Below are 22,519 nucleotides of genomic sequence, written 5' to 3'. Positions count from 1 at the left end.
CCAGATGCCGCTCACACCTAATGCCCTGCAGGCCTTCTCAGCTTGCTTCCTCCCTTTCCTTTCACAGTCTCAGTCCCTACACTCCCCACAGGGTAACTCAGTAAGGTGCAACAAAAAGCTTTGTTCCATCTTTTGTGCCAGAATAAGTTTTCACAGACTGTTCTCTCTGGGATAATAGAAGAACATGCCGTGCCAGGCAGTCTCACCACCCTCGGAATGGGACTTGACTCCCATATCTATCCTAGAATCTGAACTTCATTTCATCACCTGTTGTTGTTATGAAAGGGAGTGGGTTAATGTTAAAGAAATAGTGTGTTTATTATTGGAAGAAATGGGGCTCATTTCAAACCAGATATTCTCTATTCCCTAACCCTAACATTATACACAAGCTTTTACTTTAAGCAGAAAACTGTATTTAAGGTTATCTCCCTGAAAGTCACCACTTGACCTAATGCTGTCTGTACTCTGCAGGGAACATTATATAGGGCTCAGGAGGACCAAGAATTCTGTTACGTTGGGCTACTCTTTCCTGTGTTTATATTCCCAGGGACAAGTCTTGAATCACAGTGTAACCAGATCTGCATAGCTTAGACAACAATTATCTTGTTATCCCCTCTTCTGCCTGCTTTTGTTTTCTTTAAGAATTGCTTTGTGACCTGACATAGTATGAGAGGTATTGCTAGAGACAGTCACCCTTTTGAAATCATTGACTTTTCGGCTGCTCTTGATTGCTTTTGGCCTGAATACAGAGATATTGTTCACATGAGTTCTTCTGATACTAGCAGGTTTCTCAACTTGAATATTACTTCATCTAGTTAACAGGGAAAGCTCAGAAGACATGGTGCTATAACTGTGGAATCATCTTGGTTCATCCATTAATTCTGATACTCAATGATAGGCTCTACATAAAATTTCTTATTGTAAAAACATACACTCCGAGCCAGGTACTTCTTCAGGGACTTGTGTATAGTCCTAATATTTTAGGGTAACCTGGCATATTGGGACAAGAACTGGGTTAAGATGCAAGAAGCATGGATCCCTCTTTTCTGGGACCTGCTGCCAACCTGCACTTTGCTGCCTCAGGGAGACTTCAGGGATTTGGACCAAATGATCACAGACTTTTGACTAAGCAGTTTTCCGAGTCCTCTGTCATGCTAAGTTTTGACTCTGCCTTCAAATTTAAGAGCCATCCTTGAGAACTGGAAGAACTGACAGGGTCTTAGAGGACCTCACCTGAGCAGACAGAACCTGAGCCGTCTCCCCACAGTAGGATACCTCGGAAGTGACTGGAGGCCTGGAGGTCTTCCTGTGCCTGGCACTCAGCACAGCACCCGTCTCCCTCTGCAGGGCTTCATGACTCAGAACACTGCAAAGCAGAATGAGCACTGTCTTAAGAACTTTGACCTCACTGAATACCGCCAGGTGCTGAGCGATCTTTCCATTCAGATCTACCAGCAGCTCATTAAAATCGCCGAGGGCCTCTTGCAGCCTATGATAGGTAAGCTGGCACTGGAGATCTCCAGCGCTCATTGTGGAGTCTGATGTGAGGGTAAGCACTCCCTCCATTTAAGGAACCGGCTATCTTAGGACAGCCCTCAGAAAGCCCAGGCTCTTCCCAGAAAAGGCAACAAAGGAGGTGTATGCCGTCTACTCAAAAAGAGTCATGAAACTTTCAACACCAGCCCATCAAAGCTGCTTGAGTAGTGAGACTATAGATCATTTTCCCTCTATCTCCTTTTTCTGTAATGTACTGTATTATTTTTTCCCCAAACTAATTTCCATAGGTACTAAATATAAATTCAGAAAATGTAAATGCATACACAGTGACAAGATATAATACTCTTGCCCATGTATATGCTTTATTCATGGAAAAGGGAAAGAATTAAGTATGTTCATATAAATGAACACAGTAGTAAACACTCATGCAATAAATATTTATTGAACATTCTGTCCAAAGCAGGACACTTGGGCACTTGACATGATACCAGAATTGAAAAATAAGAGCAGTTATTTTTTTATGTTAAAAGTAACACACATGTGCATCACTCACTGTGCTCCTTAAAGGCTGGGGAGGTTCTGAAGCACGTGGACAGTGTTTTCCCCAAGTTCTGACAGCATAAGTTGGTTGTAAGTGAATGCCAAGTAGGACAGGGTCCCACATGCCATCCAGAAATATATCCCTTGGGGTAAGATTCATTCCAAATCCTTCTTCTTGTCTGAGAATCTTCTTAGGAGGAGCTAATTTATTCCCACCAGACATAGGGAGAACTGGGGATATTTCATGACTCAGACAAGGTGATAGTTAATTGCATCAGTTCTAGAATTGGACAGACCTGGGTTCAAAGCCTGGCCCTGCCACTTCCTGGTAGGGCAACCTTGGACAAATTATTTAATGCTTCAGTTTCCTCACTAGGAAATGGGTTGTTGGAAGATTAAAAGGAACACTGAATGTAAAGCACCTGACATGTAATTAAGTTCTGTGCATTAACTATGACAGACCAACTCACCTAAGATTTACATGGTCAGAGAGTGATGGAGAAGAGCTGTTTGAACAATTGTTGGATGATCTCAGAGTCCAGGCCCACACCCACGTTGCTCAATTCTCAAATTTTGGTCGCTCAGCACAGAAGCCAGTACAGAATTGAGTTGGTTTTACCTTTTACCTATGTCCCATCACCAATAAATTTAAGCAAAGATTTAGTCCACAGGTTTAGTTCAAGATTTCTATGTGGAAAACTTAACTCGGTTGTAGAGATCAACCTATTAGAAATCGCATGCCAAATGCTCTAAGTTCCTGAGAGTCAGCTCTGGGCAGGATCATGGCCAAAGCCTTCTGTGATTCAAGTGACCCCGAAGCTGATCTAATTTGGGAACATCCGTTGCTCTAATCGTGCTTTACTTTCAGTGTCGGCCATGTTGGAGAACGAGAGCATTCAGGGTCTGTCTGGGGTGAAGCCCACGGGCTACCGGAAGCGCACCTCCAGCATGCCAGAAGGAGACAACTCGTACTGCTTGGAAGCCATCATCCGCCAGATGAACTCCTTCCACACGGTTATGTGCGACCAAGGCCTGGACCCCGAGATCATCCTGCAGGTGTTCAGACAGCTCTTCTACATGATCAACGCGGTGACGCTCAACAACCTGCTTCTGCGGAAGGACGTCTGCTCCTGGAGCACAGGCATGCAGCTCAGGTAGGCGAGCGCACGCCAGCCCACCCCCAGGGGAGGGGACACCCCACACGCCAGCTCCACTCACACACGGGGGACATTTGTCTCTGAAAATGACAGCCAAATCCAAGTGGCCGTCCTTGTCACAGGCAGTGTGTGACTCAGATCCATCACTTTTTTATTTGTTGATGAAAGTCATCACATACCGAGGAGGCTGCTGCTGCTAATTTGCATCAGTCGTGTCCGACTCTGTGATACCCCATAGACAGCAGCCCACCAGGCTCCCCCGTCCCTGGGATTCTCCAGGCAAGAACACTGGAGTGGGGTGCCACTGCCTTCTCCAATGCATGAAAGTGAAGCCGCTCAGTCGTGTCCGACTCTTAGCGACCCCATGGACTGCAGCCTACCAGGCTCCTCCGTCCATGGGATTTGACAGGCAAGAGTACTGGAGTGGGGTGCCATTGCCTTCTCCACCGAGGAGGTGAGTTTGGTAAACAAATCAGTTCAAAGCTCAAATATTTGCAGACTTTATAAAGGTTGTAAATATGATTTGGCTAGGTTGGAGAGAAAAATCAATGATTTAAGAGGCATGATGGCTCACCGGAGTACAAATATGTTTGCGAATGTTAAATGTAAGTTGTTTTAACTCAGTATAGTTAATGCCTCTTTTCTTCATTAACTTAGTACAGACACTTTAGGCACTTCATCTTGGCTTGGTTTTAAGCACCCACTCATTCCGCAAACAGTTACTGAGTGCCACATACTTGTCACGCTCTTGCTCACATGAGAGAATCAAGAGGAGGAGAGTGATAACACTAGTGGTAGCTGGGCTGCAGAAGAAAGCCATGAGGTGAGCTCGTCCCAGTGAAGCAGGAGGACAGGCATCACAGGGTGCACTCTTCCTGTGTCTAAGGTACAACATTAGTCAGCTGGAGGAATGGCTTCGGGGAAGAAACCTGCACCAGAGCGGAGCTGTTGAGACCATGGAACCCCTGATTCAGGCTGCCCAGCTCCTGCAGTTAAAGAAGAAAAGCCCCGAGGATGCTGAGGCCATCTGCTCCCTGTGCACCGCCCTCAGCACCCAGCAGGTACGGTCACTGTCAGCCAAAGGGACTCAGGGCCAGGCCAGCTTCCGTTCCAAGTCAAAGGTTGTTTTCAAAGCACTCTGGGCCTTTTTCTGCCCTGGTGATACAGTCCTGAAAGTTCAGTCCATTGGTTGTTCCTGCATGAACCAAAGATACTTTGGTCTGCCAGTAACCCTCTGGTCTTTCTTATTTACTTAGAAAGATCAGGTAGTCAAACCCACAAAGCATCAAGCTTAAGCACAAAGGTTTTTAAACACTTACAGAGAGTTCTGGAATGTCTCTCACCACAAAATTTAAATTTCTTTCAGAAATTGGGAGTAGCATCTGTCTTTTGGCGTTAAATTGTTTCCTTTACAACTATAATTCCATTACATTTGTATTTTCACTTAGACTTCATATGTGTTATTTTATTTTATTTTTTTATATTTTTTTATTTAGCTGCACCAGACCTTAGTTTCAGCATGCAGGATCTTCAATTTTTTTAAGTGGTGACACGAGGGATCTTTAGTTGTCGCGTTCCAACTCCTATCTGCAGCATGTGGGAAGTACGAGTTTCCTGACCAAGGCTAGAACCCAGGCTCCCTGCATTGGGAGTGTAGAGTCTTAGTCACCGGACCACCAGGAAAGTCCCTACATTATTTTAAATAAAGTCAGTAAGCATCTGACTTTAAATTTTCTTTCCTTTTCCCCCTAGAAGTTGCATTTATACTGGGTCTCAGTTGCAGAGATAGTTTGTTGTTGCCATTCAGTCGCTAAGTCACGTCCGACTCTTTGCCACCATATGGACTGCAGCACACCAGGCTCCTCTGTCCTCTACTGTCTCCCAGAGTTTGCTCAAGTTCATGTCCATTGACTAGGTGATGCTATCTAACTATTTCATCCTCTACCACCCCTTCTTCTTTTGCCTTCAAGAAGTACTACATCTGTCAAAAGATAAATCCTGTCACATAGGTGACCTTGCCCTCCATCATGAATGTGCCTGTTTAGAAATGGGCCCATCACAGGGTGGGGGTGCAAAATGAGACCAGCATGAAGAAATCGGGATTTTCCATATTAAATCATGCACCTTCTCTCTGCCCAGCACCTAAAGAACAACAGAATCCAAATTCACTATTGCAAGTAAACATACATTTCCTTACCACCTCCATTAGATACTCAGAGATGAAATACCAAGCTCTTAAGAAAGCTGCTTCCTTCTATACATGTTTACTGAAAGTTCTGAAACTTAAAATTTTGCTTTCATAAGTTTATTCCTAGACTGTACCTGGTACCGCTCTGCCACTGGGCAGGCCACTTCCCCCACACAAAGAAGTACCTTCTGTTTAGATAGGAGAAAAACCTGCTCTTTAGTAAGTGATTTTGGGGGGTGGTGAGAGATAGGAAAGTGCTATTAAGACCTTTGTTATAAAAGGTAAGATACCCAGAACTCTTTTAATGAAACCTTTAAGTGGCTAGTAGATAAGGCGCTGAAGACTTCAGGCCAACAGTTTCCTAAAATCCTCATTAATTCATAAGTCATAGAGCATGGGGGAGGGTTGGGCAGATATATAGGAGAAAGGAGTCGGTAAGAGAGCTCAGATCTCCCAGGCAGAGCTTTGGGACCCTAATTTACTAAACGTGGATGCCTCAATGTCAGTCCAGCTGCTCCTGAATTGTGGGTCTTGCCCACAGAGAAGTGTTCTCTGGTGCCAATATCATATATTCTTTAAGGTTCAAAAGTGATTTTAGGTTCATTTAGCTCTGTGCTAAACTTTTGTTTTTATTCCAACAGATTGTCAAAATTTTGAACCTTTATACCCCTCTGAATGAATTTGAAGAACGGGTGACAGTGGCTTTTATACGAACAATCCAGGTGAGTTTTAAAATAGTAATCAATTTTATAAAGTCCTAGGATAAAACATGGAGAAGGCAATGGCACCCCACTCCAGTACTCTTGCCTGGAGAATCCCATGGATGGAGGAGCCTGGTAGGCTGCAGTCCATGGGGTCACTAAGGGTCGGACACAACTGAGCGACTTCCCTTTCACTTTTCACTTTCCTGCATTGGAGAAGGAAATGGCAACCCACTCCAGTGTTCTTGCTTGGAGAATCCCAGGGACGGGGGAGCCTGTTGGGCTGCCGTATATGGGGTTGCACAGAGTCGGACACAACTGAAGCAACTTAGCAGCTTAGCAGAGGATAAAACAAATAAAAAAATTGGTAGTTTAGAGTTAACCTAGTTTCTCTTTATTAGTAAAATACTGCTTCCATTATAGTCTAGAGGACCTTACATTCTTAGGTTTTCTCTTTTGGTAAATAACCTACCATATATACAAGGAGACTGAACTTTAATAATCTTCGCCTCTTGGATTTTACATTGTTTAAGTATTATTTCATTGACCATTGTGTGTGTGTGTTAAGTCACTCAGTCATGTCTGACTCTTTGTGACCCCATGGACTGTAGCCTGCCAGGCTTCTCTGTCCATGGGATTCTCCAGGCAAGAATACTGGAGTGGGTTGTCATTCCCTTCTCCATGGGACCTTCCCAACCCTGGGATCAAACCTGGGTCTTCTGCATTGTAGGTAGATTCTTAACCATCTGAGCCACTATGGAAGCCCCAGTTTACCACTAGCAAGTTGCTAAACTATAACACAAAGTGGAATTAGAAAGTAAGCAAAATGTCAACCCTACCCTTAGTAAATGAAACTAAGAAATACTGTTGTTTTGTTTTGAATGTTTATTTGGCTTCGTTGGGTCTTAGTTGCGGCCTGCAGGACCTTTGTTGTGTCATTCAGGATCTTTCCTTGCAGCTCATGAACTCTTTGGTTTCGGTTTGTGGGCTTAGTTGCTCTGTGGCGTATGGGATCTTAGTTCCCTGACCAGGGATCAAACCTGCATCCCCAGCATTGCAATGCAGACTCTTAACCATTGGACCACCCGGCAAGTCCTAAGAAATACTGTTCTAAGGGAAAAAAAAAAGAGCTCTTAAATCTTGACTCTTACAATATATAAGAGACAATATTTACCCTTAGGAACATTCTTGAAAGCAAGCATATTAAAGGAAATGATTACTTAAATCTGTCTTAAGAGTTTGTGAATGTTTACCTAAAGATGAGCTTCCTAAGCTGAGCCCTCAGTGATCTGTGCTGAGTGCCTAATCTTCATGTGTGACTGTAGCTGACAGCATCTAAAGGATGAGTCACATCAAGATTAGTCCAAAAACGGCGAACACTCCTCCCATCAGTACAGATGGGGAGCACCCTGAGGAGACACAATACTTTTTCAAACTTTTAAACTGTCTCTTCAGCTGGCGAAGTAACTGTCAGTCCGAATCAAGGATAAAAAGAAATGGGAGAAAGTGATCAGAGAAGGAGGCAGGAAAAGCAGAAAAGAATAAATTACCTTGAGCATCATGTATAAGTAGAGAAGAGAGGCTGAAGGTCAGGGGAGGATGCCAGTCAGATGGAAGCTTGTTCTGTTAAGGGCAGAGGGGGAAATCCAGTGGTTTGTTAAAGATTTGGGTCAGAGAGAACCAGGCAGAGAGTCACCTCTATGGATGTTGTATCGTCAGCTGCTGAAATGACTGATGGCAGAAGCCACTGAGTTCTCTGACATGCCACTATTTTTATGGAGAGCTGAGAATTTACACAAAGCAGAGGGCATATTTCTTAGACAGTCTTTTTTTGCTTTTAGATATCTGAGACACATTAGAGGGAGAGCTCTAACTGCTTATAAATTGGCACTGTATACGAGAAGACAGTTCAGGCCAAAGGTCAAAGAATATGAGCCAAATCACACTTGGGGTTTAAGGTAGTAGGAAAAAGGCAGTGGAAGTTGGTCAGATAGTCTCTGGAGACACATACAGTGAGATTCTGAGTCATCCTTAGCAGTCAATTCTCGAGTCCATCAATTCTGTCAAAAAAATGTTGTGTGCGTGTGTGTGTCTGTGTCTGTTTGCCAGCTAGGGTTTTGGTTTTGTTTCTTCCTACACAGTGCTCAGAGGAAAGGCTGGGACGGTTCATGCCATCCTCCTGTACTTGAACCTTATGTAGGATAAATACAAGTTGCTTTTGCAAACCATTTGCTAGGACAAAATATGCTGATGTGTAAGAATGATTCCTGTGAAATGACTACCTTGTGAATTTTAAATAAATACATATATACCCTTTGCTCCTGAATTGTAGTATAGGTATTATTTTCTTTTTTGTCCCATTTTTATACTCTCCTTTAAATCCTTTACAATTTCTTCAAACCTTTTAAAGTGCAGAGCCTACTGCTAACTCTAAGGTGGAGAATTTAAAGGGTCTTAAGTGCTATGAAAAAATTTTAAGAGCCTGTTGCCATTTTACATTTTATGCACATTTTCTCATGCTGTGCGATGGCTTTGTAATAATAAATGCAGCAAAGCTTGGAGCCAGCTGAGTGCTGAGCTAGCAACACTCCTGGAGAGACTGCTCTGACAGGATCACATGAAAGCCGCCCTGTGGTATCTTAAGTTAGTGAAGTTACTTATTCATCCTTAAACGTCCTTGACTTTTCTGAACTTCTTTTTCTATTATTTCAAACTACTTTTTCAAACTTAAAATTACTTTATAAATTTGACCCATCTTTCAAGATACCAAACCTCATGGGTGTTTTTAAACTTGACACCTGGAAATTTAAACTGTTTTCCTTACCCACGTTCAACTCTACAGGTTCTTCTGCCTTCTTAGAAGCATGTCACAGTCCTACACTCATGCAGATTTCATTCTAAAAACCCTGTTTCCTAGCACTTTTCAAAGGCTACTGCATTGCATATTTATTGACCTCACCCCTTGCTTCAAGACGTAAGAAAATAGAGATGCTCTGTTAAAGTCAATGTAACATCCACACATGGGATTCACTTAGCAGATAAATATCCCTTGTCTTCTCTAAAGGGCAAATGATGAAACCTCTAGAAGGTTACAGAATATCAAAAATATTGTCACTATCTGGCATCTGGTCCCATCACTTCATGGGAAATAGATGGGAAAACAGTGGAAACAGTGTCAGACTTTATCTTTTTGGGCTCCAAAATCATTGCAGATGGTGACTGCAGCCATGAAATTAAAAGACGCTTACTCCTTGGAAGGAAAGTTATGATCAACCTAGATAGCATATTCAAAAGCAGAGACATTACTTTGCCAACAAAGGTCCATCTAGTCAAAGCTATGGTTTTTCCAGTGGTCATGTATGGATGTGAGTGTTGGACTGTGAAGAAAGCTGAGCACCGAAGAATTGATGCTTTTGAACTGTGGTGTTGGAGAAGACTCTTGAGAGTCCCTTGGACTGCAAGGAGATCCAACCAGTCCATTCTAAAGGAGATCGGTCCTGGGTGTTCTTTGGAAGGACTGATGCTAAAGCTGAAACTCCAATACTTTGGCCACCTGATGCGAAGAGTTGCCTCATTGGAAAAGACTCTGATGCTGGGAGAGATTGGGGGCAGGAGGAGGAGGGGACGACAGAGGATGAGATGGCTGGATGGCATCACTGACTTGATGGACGTGAGTTTGAGTGAACTCTGGGAGTTGGTGATGGACAGGGAGGCCTGGCGTGCTGCAATTCATGGGGTCGCAAAGAGTCGGACGCAACTGAGTGACTGAACTGAACTGAAAGCAATGATGGTGCCTTGTCCCAACAGGAAAAGCAGTTCTCATACTTGAAGTTAATGTGGGATGACCTGTGTTTTCAATCAGGATATATTGATTTTCCTATTGGCAGGACTCACAGTTAGTTGCCTTTGAATAGTTCAAAGTTTGATGGTGTGTGCCAGACTCAAGGAAGAAAGGAAATTTATCATGAAGAGATAAATTTCGTATCATAAAAAGAACAGCAAACAACATAGCACTTGCCAAGTACCAGAGGCTGCTCTGAGTGCTTTCTTCACACACATTTACTCTCTTGAGCCTCATAACCTAATGAGTATACTCTCCCCACCTCATCTTTTGCCATGTGTTTTTCTATTTTAAACCATTTTTAAGTGTACAGTTCAGTGGCACTGACTATATTCACAATGTTGTATAACTATCACCACTAATCCCAGAACTTTTTCATCATTCCAAACAGAAACTTAACCCAATGAGCAATAATTCCCTATAATTCCTTTACCTCAGCCCCAGATAACCTCTATTTTACTTCCCATCTCTATGAATTTGCCCGTACTAGATATTTCATGTAAATTTGTCCTTTGGGGTCTGGCTTATTTTACTTACAGTATTCTTTGGGTTCATCTGTGTTTTGCTATATAACAGGTAGCATAACATCATTCCTCTTTGTGGTCGAATAATAACCCCTTGTGTTTATATATTACATTTTGTTTGTCCATTTGTCTGTTGATGGACCCTGGATTGCTTGTTTATTGGGGGCAGTGCTTTCATTAACATTGGAGTACAAATATGAGTACTTGTTCTAAATTATTTTAAGTGTATCCTTGGGAGTTGAATTACAAGTTCATATAGTAATTCTGTGTTTAAATGTTTGAGGAACTACTTCAAACACCGTTTTGCATTCCCACCAGCAATGCATGAAGTATATACATCATTCTTATAGTTTTGTATGTTGAACCACCCTTGCATTCTGGGGATAACTCCAAATTGGTCATGTATGTTTAAGTCTACCTGGTTTATAGTGGTATTCATTGGCCTCTGTTTGCTCTTGGTCTTCCACCTGGTGGTTCTATCCATTATTGAAAATGAGGTAATGAAGTTTCCGATTATTATTATAGACTTATTTCTCCCTTCAGTTCCTTCCATTATTTTGAGCTCTGTTGACAGATGCATATATATAACTCATATCTTGATAGATTGAGACTTTTATGCATATATAATGTCCTTCTTTGCCTCTTGTAAACTTTTCTAACTTGAAGTGTACTTTGTATGACAATAATACAGCTGTATCAGCTCTTTTCTGGTTACTTGAAATATCTTTTTTCAAACTTTTACTTTCAATCTTTTTGTGTGTCTAAAGTGAGTCTTTTTCAGACAGTGTGTAGGTGACTTTCTGAAAATCCTTTCTGCCAGTCCCTGCCTTTTAATTGCCTTTATGTTTCCATTTAAAGTATTGCTGATAAAAGACTTACTTCTGCCATTGACTGCTTGTTTCCTGTATGTCTTATATGTTTTGTGTTTCTCAGCTCTTTCATCACTGTCTTGTGTGTTTATTTCTTGTAGTGAGGGTATCATTTTGATTCCCTACATCTCTGCACACTTTTGGTTATTTTCTACTTCTTTATTTGTATTTTTGGCTCTGCTGGGTCTTGTTGCTTCACGTGGGCTTTCTCTCGTTGCAGCGAGCAGGGGTTACTCTTCACTGTGCTGCACATGCTTTTCATTCCAGTGTCTTCTCTTGTTGCAGAGCACAGGCTCTAGGGTGCATAGGCTTCAGCAGTTGTGGTGCGTGGGTTTAGTTGCTCCACGGCATGTCGTATTTTCCTGGAGGAAGAGGAATTGAACCCGTGTCCTCTGCATTGGCAGACAGATTCTTAACCACTGGACCACCAGGGAAGTTTCTGGTTATTTTCTTAGTGGTTACTGTGGTGATCACCATGAATGTCTTCAACCTGTAACAACCTAGTTTAAATAATATCCACTTGGTTCCAATAGTATATTGAAACCAAGTGGATGCATGCATCCATGCATCTCCATCTGCTATGCATCTCCATCCCTCTTGATTTATATTGTTATTGCCACAGATTACTCCCGTTAAACGTGTGTACCCATTAACAGAAATTTATTCTTATTTTCTGCATTTGTGTAAGTCATATAGGGGACAAAGGCGCTGCAAAACAAAAGTATAATGCTGGCTTTTACATTTACCTGGCTTCCCAGGTGGCGCTCATGGTAAAGAACCTGCCTACAATGCAGGAGACACAGGAGATGTGGGTTTGATCCCTGGTTGGGAATATCTCCTGGAGGAGGGCATGGCCACCCACTCCAGTATTCTTGCCTGGAGAATCTGATGGACAGAGCCTGGTGGGGGTTGTAAAGAGTGGAATCCCATGGGGTTGTAAAGAGTTGGACATGACTGAAGCGACTTAACACACAGCTTTACCAGTGTTATTTTTTCTTACGGTTTTGAGTTACCGTCTAATGTCCTTACATTACATTTCACCCGAAGGACTTTCTTTAGTTACTGGTAAAATTACTTTCTTTAGTTACTGGTTACTGGTAACCAGCTACTTCTGCTTTTGTTTCTCTGGAAATGACTCAGCTGTCCCTTGGTATCCAGGAGGGATTGGTTCTATGACCTCCATGGGTACCAAAACCTGTGGATGCTCGTCCTTTATATAAAATGGCAATTTTATATTTATATTAAAAAAGTGTTTGCATATAACCTATGCACATCTTCCTGTACATTTTAAATCATCTCCAGATTACTTATTATACGTAATACAATGTAAATACTATGTAAATAGTTGTCAGCATATGTCAAATTCAAGTCTTACTTTTTGGAACTTCCTGAAGTTTTTAAAAAATATTTTTGATCCGTGGTTGGTTGGATCTACAGATTCAGAACCTGTGAATACAAGGGGCTGACTGTAATCCTCCTTCATTCTTGAAAGACAGTTTCTCCAGATATAGAATTCTTGGTTGACTAGAAGAAATTATTTCAGAAATTAAAATGTGTCATCCCACTGCCTTCTGGCCTCCATGGTTTCTGATAAGAAGTCCGCTTTTACTGAGGATAAGTTACGTGATGAGTTACTACTCTCCTGCTGTTCTTTGGATTCTTTGTCATTGGGGTTTGATACTTTGACATAATGTGTCCCAGTGACTCTTTTTGAGTTTATTCTGCTAGTTTGTTGAGCTTCTTGGAAATATATCTTTCATCAGATTTGGGAATGTCGTCACTATTTCTTCAAATAGTTTGCTATCCCTTTCTCTTTCCTTTTTCTGGGACTCCTGTGATGTATATTTTGGTCCACTTTATGGTGTCCCACAGGTCCCTCAGTCTCTGTCCACTTTTATTCATTCTGTTTTCTCTCCCCTCCTCAAACTGGAAAATTCCATCTGCTCTGTTTTCAAGTTTACTGGTCATTTCTTCTGCCTATTCAAGTCTTCCGTTAGACCCCTTTAGTAAAATGAACAATTCCATTTTAATTATTATACTTTCCCCAAAATATCTAGCTCCAAATAGAGGGTGAGAGGGGAGGGGCTCTGTCCCCTTTATATCTTCCAACTGATGTCATAAAGGAAGCCACTGTATCCCAAGAGAACCAAAAGCAAGGCAGACATCTGTGCCAGTCCTTCAGGGAACTACCAGACCAACCAGAGCGCACAGCCCCAGAGCTTCGGAAGGCAAGGTCTCCCTGCCTGCCCGGGCACCAGCCAGCTGCTCCAGGACTGGGGGTTGCTGTCCCTGCAACTGCAGTGTATTTGGAGAATGGGGGATGGCAGCCAATGCACATTGCTCTCTCAGCAAAGATCTCCAGGCTCTCCTTTATCAGGCACTTTCCTGGTTGTTTTAAGCATCCAGCCAGGTTCCAGAGTTATAAGACAGTTGATGCCAGTCTCTTTTTCTAGCTCAGTGGTAGCTTCAGTGGAGGGACTGACCCCTGGAGGTTCCTGTTACGTCATTTTGTGCAATATCACTCTCCCTTTTCCTTTTTAGAGATGAGGAAACTGAGGCAGAGGAAGGTTCAGGAGCTCGCGCAAGGTGGTGCCAGGATTAGAGCTCAGGTTAACTGCCTCCAGAGCCCATGTCCTCAGCCCTTTCACCATACCGCCTCTCCACGTGATTTGCAGCTGAAATGTATTTTTCTATTCTCCCTTAGATGGAACAATTTTAAAAGAATGCTAGAACTGGAGAAACTAATGTCATCTGATCTCCAAACAGGCCTAAACCAAAGCCTTTCTCCCTCCAAATACCTCAGGGAGAGGGAGACCACATTCTCCTGAAGTCCTGCCTAGTTATTGTAACAGGAATATTCTTGTGATTCATTTTTGTGAATTCACCAAAACTGGCTCTTTTTAGACATAGGCAGTGTTTTACATGGTCTTATCCTTCCCCGCAGGCACAACTGCAAGATCGGAATGACCCTCAGCAGCTGCTATTAGACTTCAAGCACATGTTTCCTGTTTTGTTCCCGTTTAATCCATCTTCTCTGACCATGGACTCAATCCACATCCCAGCATGTCTCAATCTGGAGTTCCTCAACGAAGTCTGAAAATGCACATGCCAGAGCTCGATTGCCAGTGAGAGCATGAAGGAAGTACATAGGACAGTGAAGTGAATTTAAGAATCTGTTAAAATCTGTAAAAGGAGATCAGATCAAAGTTTGAGAGCCTGTGCAGAGTGAACTATACAGAATAAGACACATCTGTCATTATATTTTGTACCTACTGCTCAGAATAAAAACACTTGAAATATGGAAGATTTTTTTAAAGTATGATTTCGGTCTAAACAAATTCATATCATAATCCATAGCCACCAAGCAGTCCCCATGGCCATATAAAAGGTGCCAGTCTATACAATAGAAACTGCCTAGTTTTGATCTTTGGACATAATGAGAATTTCCAAAGTAAGATGACATTAAAAATAATGTAAGTCACATAAACTGCCTTCAGAGGGCTTTTAACAAATCATGGTATTGTTAAGCATGATACTGTCAAGCCCGATACTGTCATATAGCAAGTGACATTTCCCCACATCAACACACTACAGGTGTGGATGGGTTTATGAGGAGATGTTTTGAGGACAAACATATAGACCTGGGCCTTGTGAAGTTTCCTGAAGATAATTTTAATGCCTAGTGATGCAGACAATGGTATAATTGACCTCCAGACTAAACAGTTTGATTATTGGTTTCTGAAGTAAAATTAGAAGACTTGGTCCCTAATATACTCAGACCTATTTGTGTGGTCATGAATTTATGGAGTAATTGTGCTAAAAATGCTACAGTTCCAAACATAAAATGTAAGCAAATCAATACTATTATTTCCAATGCTAGTCCATGCACTTCCTGAGTCAACAAAACTTTCAAAAAAATCAATATAATCTAAATGTTAGAAAATAGTAACAAGTCTTATTTTATTAGATTAAAAATCAAACAAGTCAGTATAAAAGCATTTAATCCCTTAATGCCATTATACCTCCAATGAGAGGTATAATTACGTATTATGTAATGCTCCTAGTAAGGAAAGCAAACTTCATCTTGACAATGTGACAAATTGAAAAGCCTTTTTTAAAAATCAGTTCAGGTATTATTAAATTATTATCCAAAAGTTTTGGGTGCTTGTGTGTGTATGTGTATGTGTTTTTTTTTTTTTTTTTTAAGAGAGAGAATAGCTTATGTCAACTTTCCCTTTTCAGGTTATTTTCAACATTTTTCAAAATTACTACAAAAAATTGTAAATATCTCTGCTTTAAAATAAGGATAAAAAAAAGAGTATTCAATGATAATATTACAACAGATTTTATGTGTTTACTGCTGGTTTCTTCAACAGCAGACATTCAATTAGAAAATCCTAAGTTTTTACTATTTTTTCGTATTTCTGGTAGATAACTACACTCCTTCCATGACAGGAACAGATGGTGTTTGCAAATCGTAGAAGAGCCTCTGTGCTGCATCAAGAAGAAAAAATTTCTCCACAAAGTACAAGTAGAACCCACACACCCCACCACCTTTTTACTCAGCCTTTCAACTTAAAAGGCTCTTAGAAATACAACACACTCCGAGCACTAAAGAGTCCTGTGTGCGGAGCCCTCACAGCTTGGCTTCCTTGTAATTCTCCTCACCCCGTGGGCGGAAGAGGCACCACACTCGGACGAAGACCACTGCCCAGAAGGTCCCAGCCTGTGTCGTCAACATGACCTCCACACTGAACATCAGCCTCCTCTCGGGTGTCCACACAGAGTTGTGCCTTCCCCTCCCCCCCAGATAAAGTCACACGATACGACAACCCGGACCCACACTCTTCAGCCCACATGGTGACTACATTTGGAAGACCAGTCTAAACCAACTGGGTCTATGGCTACCTCTTTTTAAAGTTGTTTATTATGTATAATTTGCTTTTTACTGCATTTTAGCTTAAAACTTAGTTTCATGTAGGGCCTATTCTTAACCTTCTAGAGAAAATGAAATGCCTCATTAGAGTGGTAAGGCATTTGAAAAGCAGTGATTCCTTAAAAGCAACAGCTTCCCTGTCCTTGAATGTGTTGTATTAGTTGCTCAGTCACGTCTGACTCTTTGTGACCCCATGGACTATATAACCCTCTAGGTTCCTCTGTCCATGGAATTCTCCAGGCAAGAATATTGGAGTGGGTAGCCGTTCCCTTCTCCAGGGGATCTTCCTGACCCAGGGACCAAAGCCAGGTCTTAGCTCAGCTGGTAAAGAATCTGCAGCAATGCAGGAGACCCTGGTTTGATTCCTGGGTCAGGAAGATCCCCTGGAGAAAGGGAAAGGCTACCCACTCCAGTATCCTTGGGCTTCCCTGGTGGCTCAGATGGTAAAGAATCTGCCTGCAATGAGGAAGACCTGGGCTTGATATCCTGGAGAAGGGAACAGCTAACCACCCCAGTATTATGGCCTGGAGAATTCCATGGAGAGAGGAGCCTAGCAGGCTACAGTCTATGGGGTCGCAAAGAGTTGGACAGGACTGAGTGACTTTCCCTTTCTTTCTTTCCTGCAGGGCAGGCAGATTCTTTACCATGTGAGCCGCCAGGGAAGCCCTTAAGTGCTTATGCTCGCATCTCTCCATCCCTCTGGGTCACTACCTTTGCTGCCACTACCAGTGATATGACAGACCTATCAGTGGCTAGTCATTGGGCGCCAAGCACCCACGGAATACAACCTTGGCCAGTAGAATAAAGGGGGTGGGGGAACTTATGACCACTTCCCTACTAAGCCTAAGAAACGGCAGATTGAGTTCTCTTCCAAAGGTAAAGATATTTCACTGGAGCTGCAGTTTGTATATATTTAATGACTCAGTAGGTGAAGAATCTGCCTGCAGTGCAGGAGACACAGGAGATGTGGGTTTGATCCGTGGGTTGGGAAGATCCCCTGGAGGAGGAAACAGCAACCCACTCCAGTATTCTTGCCCGAAAAATCCCATGGACAGAGGAACCTGGCGAGCTACAGTCCATAAGGTCACAAAGAGTCAGACACAACTGAGCAACTAGGAAAAAAAAAAAGCAGTATTTTTACAGACACAGTAAAAGAATACATTAATTGCTTACTTAATGTTCAGGTCTGCCCTATTTAACATAACAGACTGGAAGAAGCATCATCTTTAGTTAGCATTTTTCTTAAGTCAGTTCAACACATTTTCCAACTTCTTGAAATCAATGACTTTTAATTTAAATAATCCAACATAAAGGTTTGAATTCTATGCCAGATCTGTCTTTGTATTTTAGTATTTAAAATTTAGTTGACACTTTTCTCACTACGTGCCTTCAGCAGTTACTAAGATAACTGACATCAACTGTCTGAAATAAGTGTTGCTGTGGAAAGAATTTCATGTTCAACATAACTTTCTGGTGGTGTTTTTGTTCTGTCTTTTGAAACATGAAAAGCATTTTAAAGATTACTTAAGAATCAAATATTTATATATCAAACAATTCATGTTTTAAGTATTAACTGGATCTATCAGTTTCCTAAGAGTAATGTGTGTTGTGTGCATATTAATAATTGTTGCTGAAGCTGACAAACATATCACCCACATGTATTCTCCACGAGCCGTCACAGCCACTGTTAGACTTAACGGTACCCAGCAACCAGGTCAGACCCAAAGGAAAATAGGGTTTATCCTCCTTTTTATGAAGCATGTCAACAAGAGTTTTTTCTTTGATTTTCCGATGCTACATTTTAAAGTTTTTGTAAAAACAAAAGAGACAAAACTAAAAACTTGGAAAACTTAGAAAAAATTAACACCGTTACTATCAATTCATCAAATACTTAACAGCCTCATTTAACCCATTACGAAAACAGTAACCAATAAATTAAAATCCATTTCTTTAACATATAGTAAGTTTAATTGCTTTCATACATTTGACCTAATTCTAAGGAAGCAAGGGATTCGTAAGCTGAAACACTTGTGTGATGCCAAATGACTAAACAGTTACTAAAGTGTGACAGCATGAGGCAGGACACTAGTTTTTCCTCATAGAATGTTTCTCGCAGTTTCTCATTTGCTGCACAAGCCAAACAGCCATAATTCACTCTTTGTACACACTGGTGCCATAGAGAATTAGCGTATAGAAAATTAGAGGTTGATGCCAATGCCAATAAAACGTAGGCCTTTTTTTCTTATTATATAGGTCATTAGATACTAAAGATTGTTTTTCCCCCAAAAATTTCCAATTATAATAAAGAGGGTCAATCAAAAATGAGTTTAAACTGCTTTCTAAAGTGATATAGTGTCAGAATAATCCAGATTTGAATATAACATTTTGTCACCAACTGATGCTTAAAGGACTGTTTTACTGAGGCGTTCACATCATATTGAGAGGTGAATCTAACAGTGGAGAAGAAATATGACTAATAAAAATATTTTTCCATTTTGAACAAATCTGTAAACTACACCTTTGTTTATAAAAATTGCTTGTATTAGTCACTGTAATATTCAGCTGTGGATAAAAATCTGTGGAAATAAATACTATTGAATAAGGTGGTATGACAAATTTAAATGAAATTTAAAACTAATTGCACATTGGCTGAAAAGTTTATTTTTAATGCTTTCTTACGAAATTTTATTCAGGGGTCTATATTTCAAACATGCATCGTGATCATTGAAACCAGAGGTTGGCAAGCTGCAGCCTGCAAGTTGCAGGTAGAAGGAAACTCCCTATAAAATAAGACTGAGTTAGTTTAAACAAGGCAGTTTGGGTGCAGTGGATCAATGGAATAAAACAGAGAGCTCAGAGATAGACTCATATGTATAGCTCTGTATATGGCAAAGATGTCATTACAAATCAGTGGGTACAATATAAGATCTGTATGGAGTAACTTACAGAAGTGAAAAACATTAACAATGACATTAAAATACTGGAAAAGATTTCAGGTAAGAAAACTCCATACTACAGAAATGTCAATTGTCCCCAAGTTGGTCTACAGATTAAAAACAATCTCACTACGGTTTTGGGGGAACCAAACTTGGGTCTGCTGGCCTGCACACAGTAAAACCAACCTGCCAACACCAGGTGGTGGTGAAGGAAAGGGCTGTGTAACACAGGGCCAAGAAGGAGTATGGGCAGCTAATGTTCAAAAGACCTGACTCTGGCTGAACTTCAGGGAAATGTTTTTAAAGACAGAGTGAGGCACAGGGTTGCCGAGTGCCTGATCAGCTCCAAAACATTTTTCTGACATCACCTGATGTTGGTGGGGAGTCAACATCACCAACTTTCTGATTCCAACCAGTCTGGGGTCTCCTGCTTGTGGTCAACAGGCAGTTGACGTCTTTCACCAGGTGGGGGTTTCAGTATCTGCAAAACAGCTCAAGGATATGGCTCAGAATATTACTTACAGCACTTAAGAAGGAACTAAAGGTCCTTGACTTTTTTATGGCTAAACCATTATTACTTTCTCTTAACTGTTTTCCTATATTTCTGCATTTTCTCACTTCTGTGATTAAATTTGCTCTTTGAAACTCAGGGAGGGCCAAGGACGCTAAAGTTTTTTTATTTTTTACCAACAAGTGGTAGGTGAAGGACATGGTGGGTGGGGTCTATCCAGGGGAGGCCCCATAGGGTCCTGCTCAGTTAAACCTATGAACCTAGATTTAACTAAGTTTATACAGGTATACCTGGGAAATGTTGGTTGTTCAGTTCAAGACCATTGCAATAAAATGAATATCACAAGTAACCCAAATTTTTTGGTTTCATAGTACATATAAGTTATTTTTCCACTATACTGAAGTGTGCAAAGATCACTGATCACAGATCACCATAACATGATAATCTTGAAAAAGCTTGAAATATAACAAGAATTACTAAAATGTGATGCAGAGACAAAAAGTGAGCAAATGCTGTTGGAAAAAATGGCACCAGCAGACTTGCTCCAAGCAGAGTTGCCACAAACTCAATTTAAAAAAGAAAATGAAACAACAACAACAAAAAAACAATAAAGTGAAGAGAGTATAATGAAGTATATCTGTATTACCAAATGAACTTCTAAGGCTTGGTAAGGCTACAGAAACTGCAAGTAACTTTCAAACAGGTAGAGGAACAAAGACAAATACACTTGACCCTTGAGTAAGGGGTAGGAGAGCCCACCCTCCATGCAGTCAAATTACATCCTCTGAATGTAATTCATAGACAGCTCTACACATACTGAGTTCCTCCATATCCGAGGTTCCAACCAATCTCTGCTCGTGTAGTACAGTAGTATTTACTATTGAAACAAATCTGCAAATCAACCCGTGCAGTTCAAACACATGCTGTTCAAGGGCCAGCTGGATATATATCCTTCACTTAAGTTTGTGATAGTATCTTAAGCTATCTGGAACACATCTAGACCTGGGGTAAACTTAAATTCGGCAAATCAGTGTCTGTATTATTCTCTGTCTATATTTATTTCTGATGTACTTGTTTAGCAACTTAAACTTTCAGTAGGGTAGGTATCTCTTATAAGGACAAAACCACATCCAAGGTTATAACTGCCTCTTTTTTAAAAAATTTATTTTTTAATTGAAGGATAATTGCTTTACAGAATTTTGTTGTTTTCTGTCAAACCTCAACATGAATCAGCCATAGGTATACATATGTCCCCTCCCTCTACAGCCTCCCTCCCATCTCCCTCCCCATCCTACCCCTCTAGGTTGATAAGACAGAGCCCCTGTTTGGGCCCCCTGAGACATACAGCAAATTCCCATTGGCTATCTATTTTACATATGGTAATGTAAGTTTCCATGTTACTCTCTCCATACAGTTCACCCTTTCCTCCCCATAGCTGTCTCTTAACAAAATTTGAAGTTATCACCAAAAGCAGTTAGACTAACAATGAGCACATACATGACCTTCCCAGCTTCTCAAGATTAGTAAACGCAGCTGTCTCATTCATTCAAATTCAAGGCCCTCCATACCCTTCAGTTCTGAATCCATGGACTCATTCAACCTCAATCTAAAAATTTTTTTGCCAGAAAGTTCCACAAAGTAAGACTTGAATTTTTCATGCACCAGCAACTATTTACATAGAATTTACTTTGTATTAGGTACTATAGCTAATACAGAGACTTCTTAATGTATGTATATGGGAGAATGTGCATAGGTTATACGCATATATGCAAATACTACTTTATGTAAAGGACTTGATTTAGGTGTCCGTCTAGAACCAATCCCCTAAGATACTGAGGGGTCACTGTACTCATCTGTTAACACAGTCCCAGCTCCTACCAACTGTACCAGCTTTCCCAGTCTCTGCTAATGAAATTTCTAAAAGCAGTGCTGTTCAAAACTACCATCAATTTGGGGTATTATAGGAAAATCCCATGGACGGAGGAACCTGATAGGCTGCAGACCATGGGGTCGCACAGTTGGACACGACTGAAACGACTTAGCAGCAGCAGCAGCAGGAAGTTTAAGTACAGCAAAATTATCCACATAATGTAGAAGACAGAGCTGAGGCCAGTTATTCCTGAAATCCTAATGAAATCTTAACATGCAAATTCAAGATTTATAATTGATTCACTGATTTCCAGTTTTACACTAATGCTACTCTTTTTCTTTACAAAAAAATAATTACAGAAAGACATGATAATAGGCTATTTCTAAAAATATAAAGCTAAATGTCTTACAACAGTAACTTTACATCACATATCTAGATTTTTAAAATTATAAAATACCTAATTTTGATATAGATATTTAGTATTGTACTATATGGCCCAGTGGCTCAGACAGTAAGGCGTCTGTCTACAATGTGAGAGACCCGGGTTTGATCCCTGGGTTGGGAAGATCCCCTGGAGAAGGAAATGGCAATCCACTCCAGGGCTATTGCCTGGAAAATCCCATGGACAGAGGAGCCTGGTAGGCTACAGTCCATGGGGTTGCAAAGAGTCAGACACGACTGAGTGACTTCACTTCTATATAGATAGATATAGATATGGTTAAAAATGAAAAGAACTAAATGGAATTTCAGGTAATTTTTCAGCTTCCTTGAAAGATACTTTTCCTCTCAATTTTTATTTTGAAAGTTAAACAGCTATAGAAGAATTGTAAAAATAGAACAATGAACAACCATGTAGTCTACCTTTATGTTCCCTAATTAGTAACATTTCACCGTGTTTGCTGTCTTCGCCAGTGTATCTGTATGCAGGTTTTTTTTTTTTTTCCTCCAG

At 41.0% G+C, this 22,519-nt stretch overlaps 1 protein-coding gene across 5 annotated transcripts in view; it reads left to right on the top strand.

Moving 5' to 3' along the window:
- The window catches only part of MYO5B (myosin VB), a 335,064-nt gene extending 320,443 nt beyond the window's left edge, over window positions 1-14,621 (top strand). For all 5 annotated transcript variants that reach the window (XM_086373450.1, XM_086373448.1, XM_086373451.1 and 2 more), the window contains 5 exons: window positions 1,348-1,498; window positions 2,906-3,191; window positions 4,081-4,255; window positions 6,024-6,104; window positions 14,262-14,621. In XM_086373450.1, the coding sequence (XP_086229576.1) occupies window positions 1,348-1,498; window positions 2,906-3,191; window positions 4,081-4,255; window positions 6,024-6,104; window positions 14,262-14,414 (846 nt within the window). In that variant the 3' untranslated portion in view covers window positions 14,415-14,621. The remainder of the gene's footprint in view (window positions 1-1,347; window positions 1,499-2,905; window positions 3,192-4,080; window positions 4,256-6,023; window positions 6,105-14,261) is intronic.
- Window positions 14,622-22,519: the final 7,898 nt, after the last annotated feature.

The sequence above is a fragment of the Bos grunniens genome, chromosome 24 (genome assembly GCF_055505025.1).
Source record: "Bos grunniens cultivar Pamir isolate PY7600 chromosome 24, Bosgru_T2T1.0, whole genome shotgun sequence".
Classification (NCBI taxonomy): Eukaryota; Metazoa; Chordata; class Mammalia; order Artiodactyla; family Bovidae; genus Bos; species Bos grunniens.
This window is presented reverse-complemented; position numbering and strand designations above follow the sequence as displayed.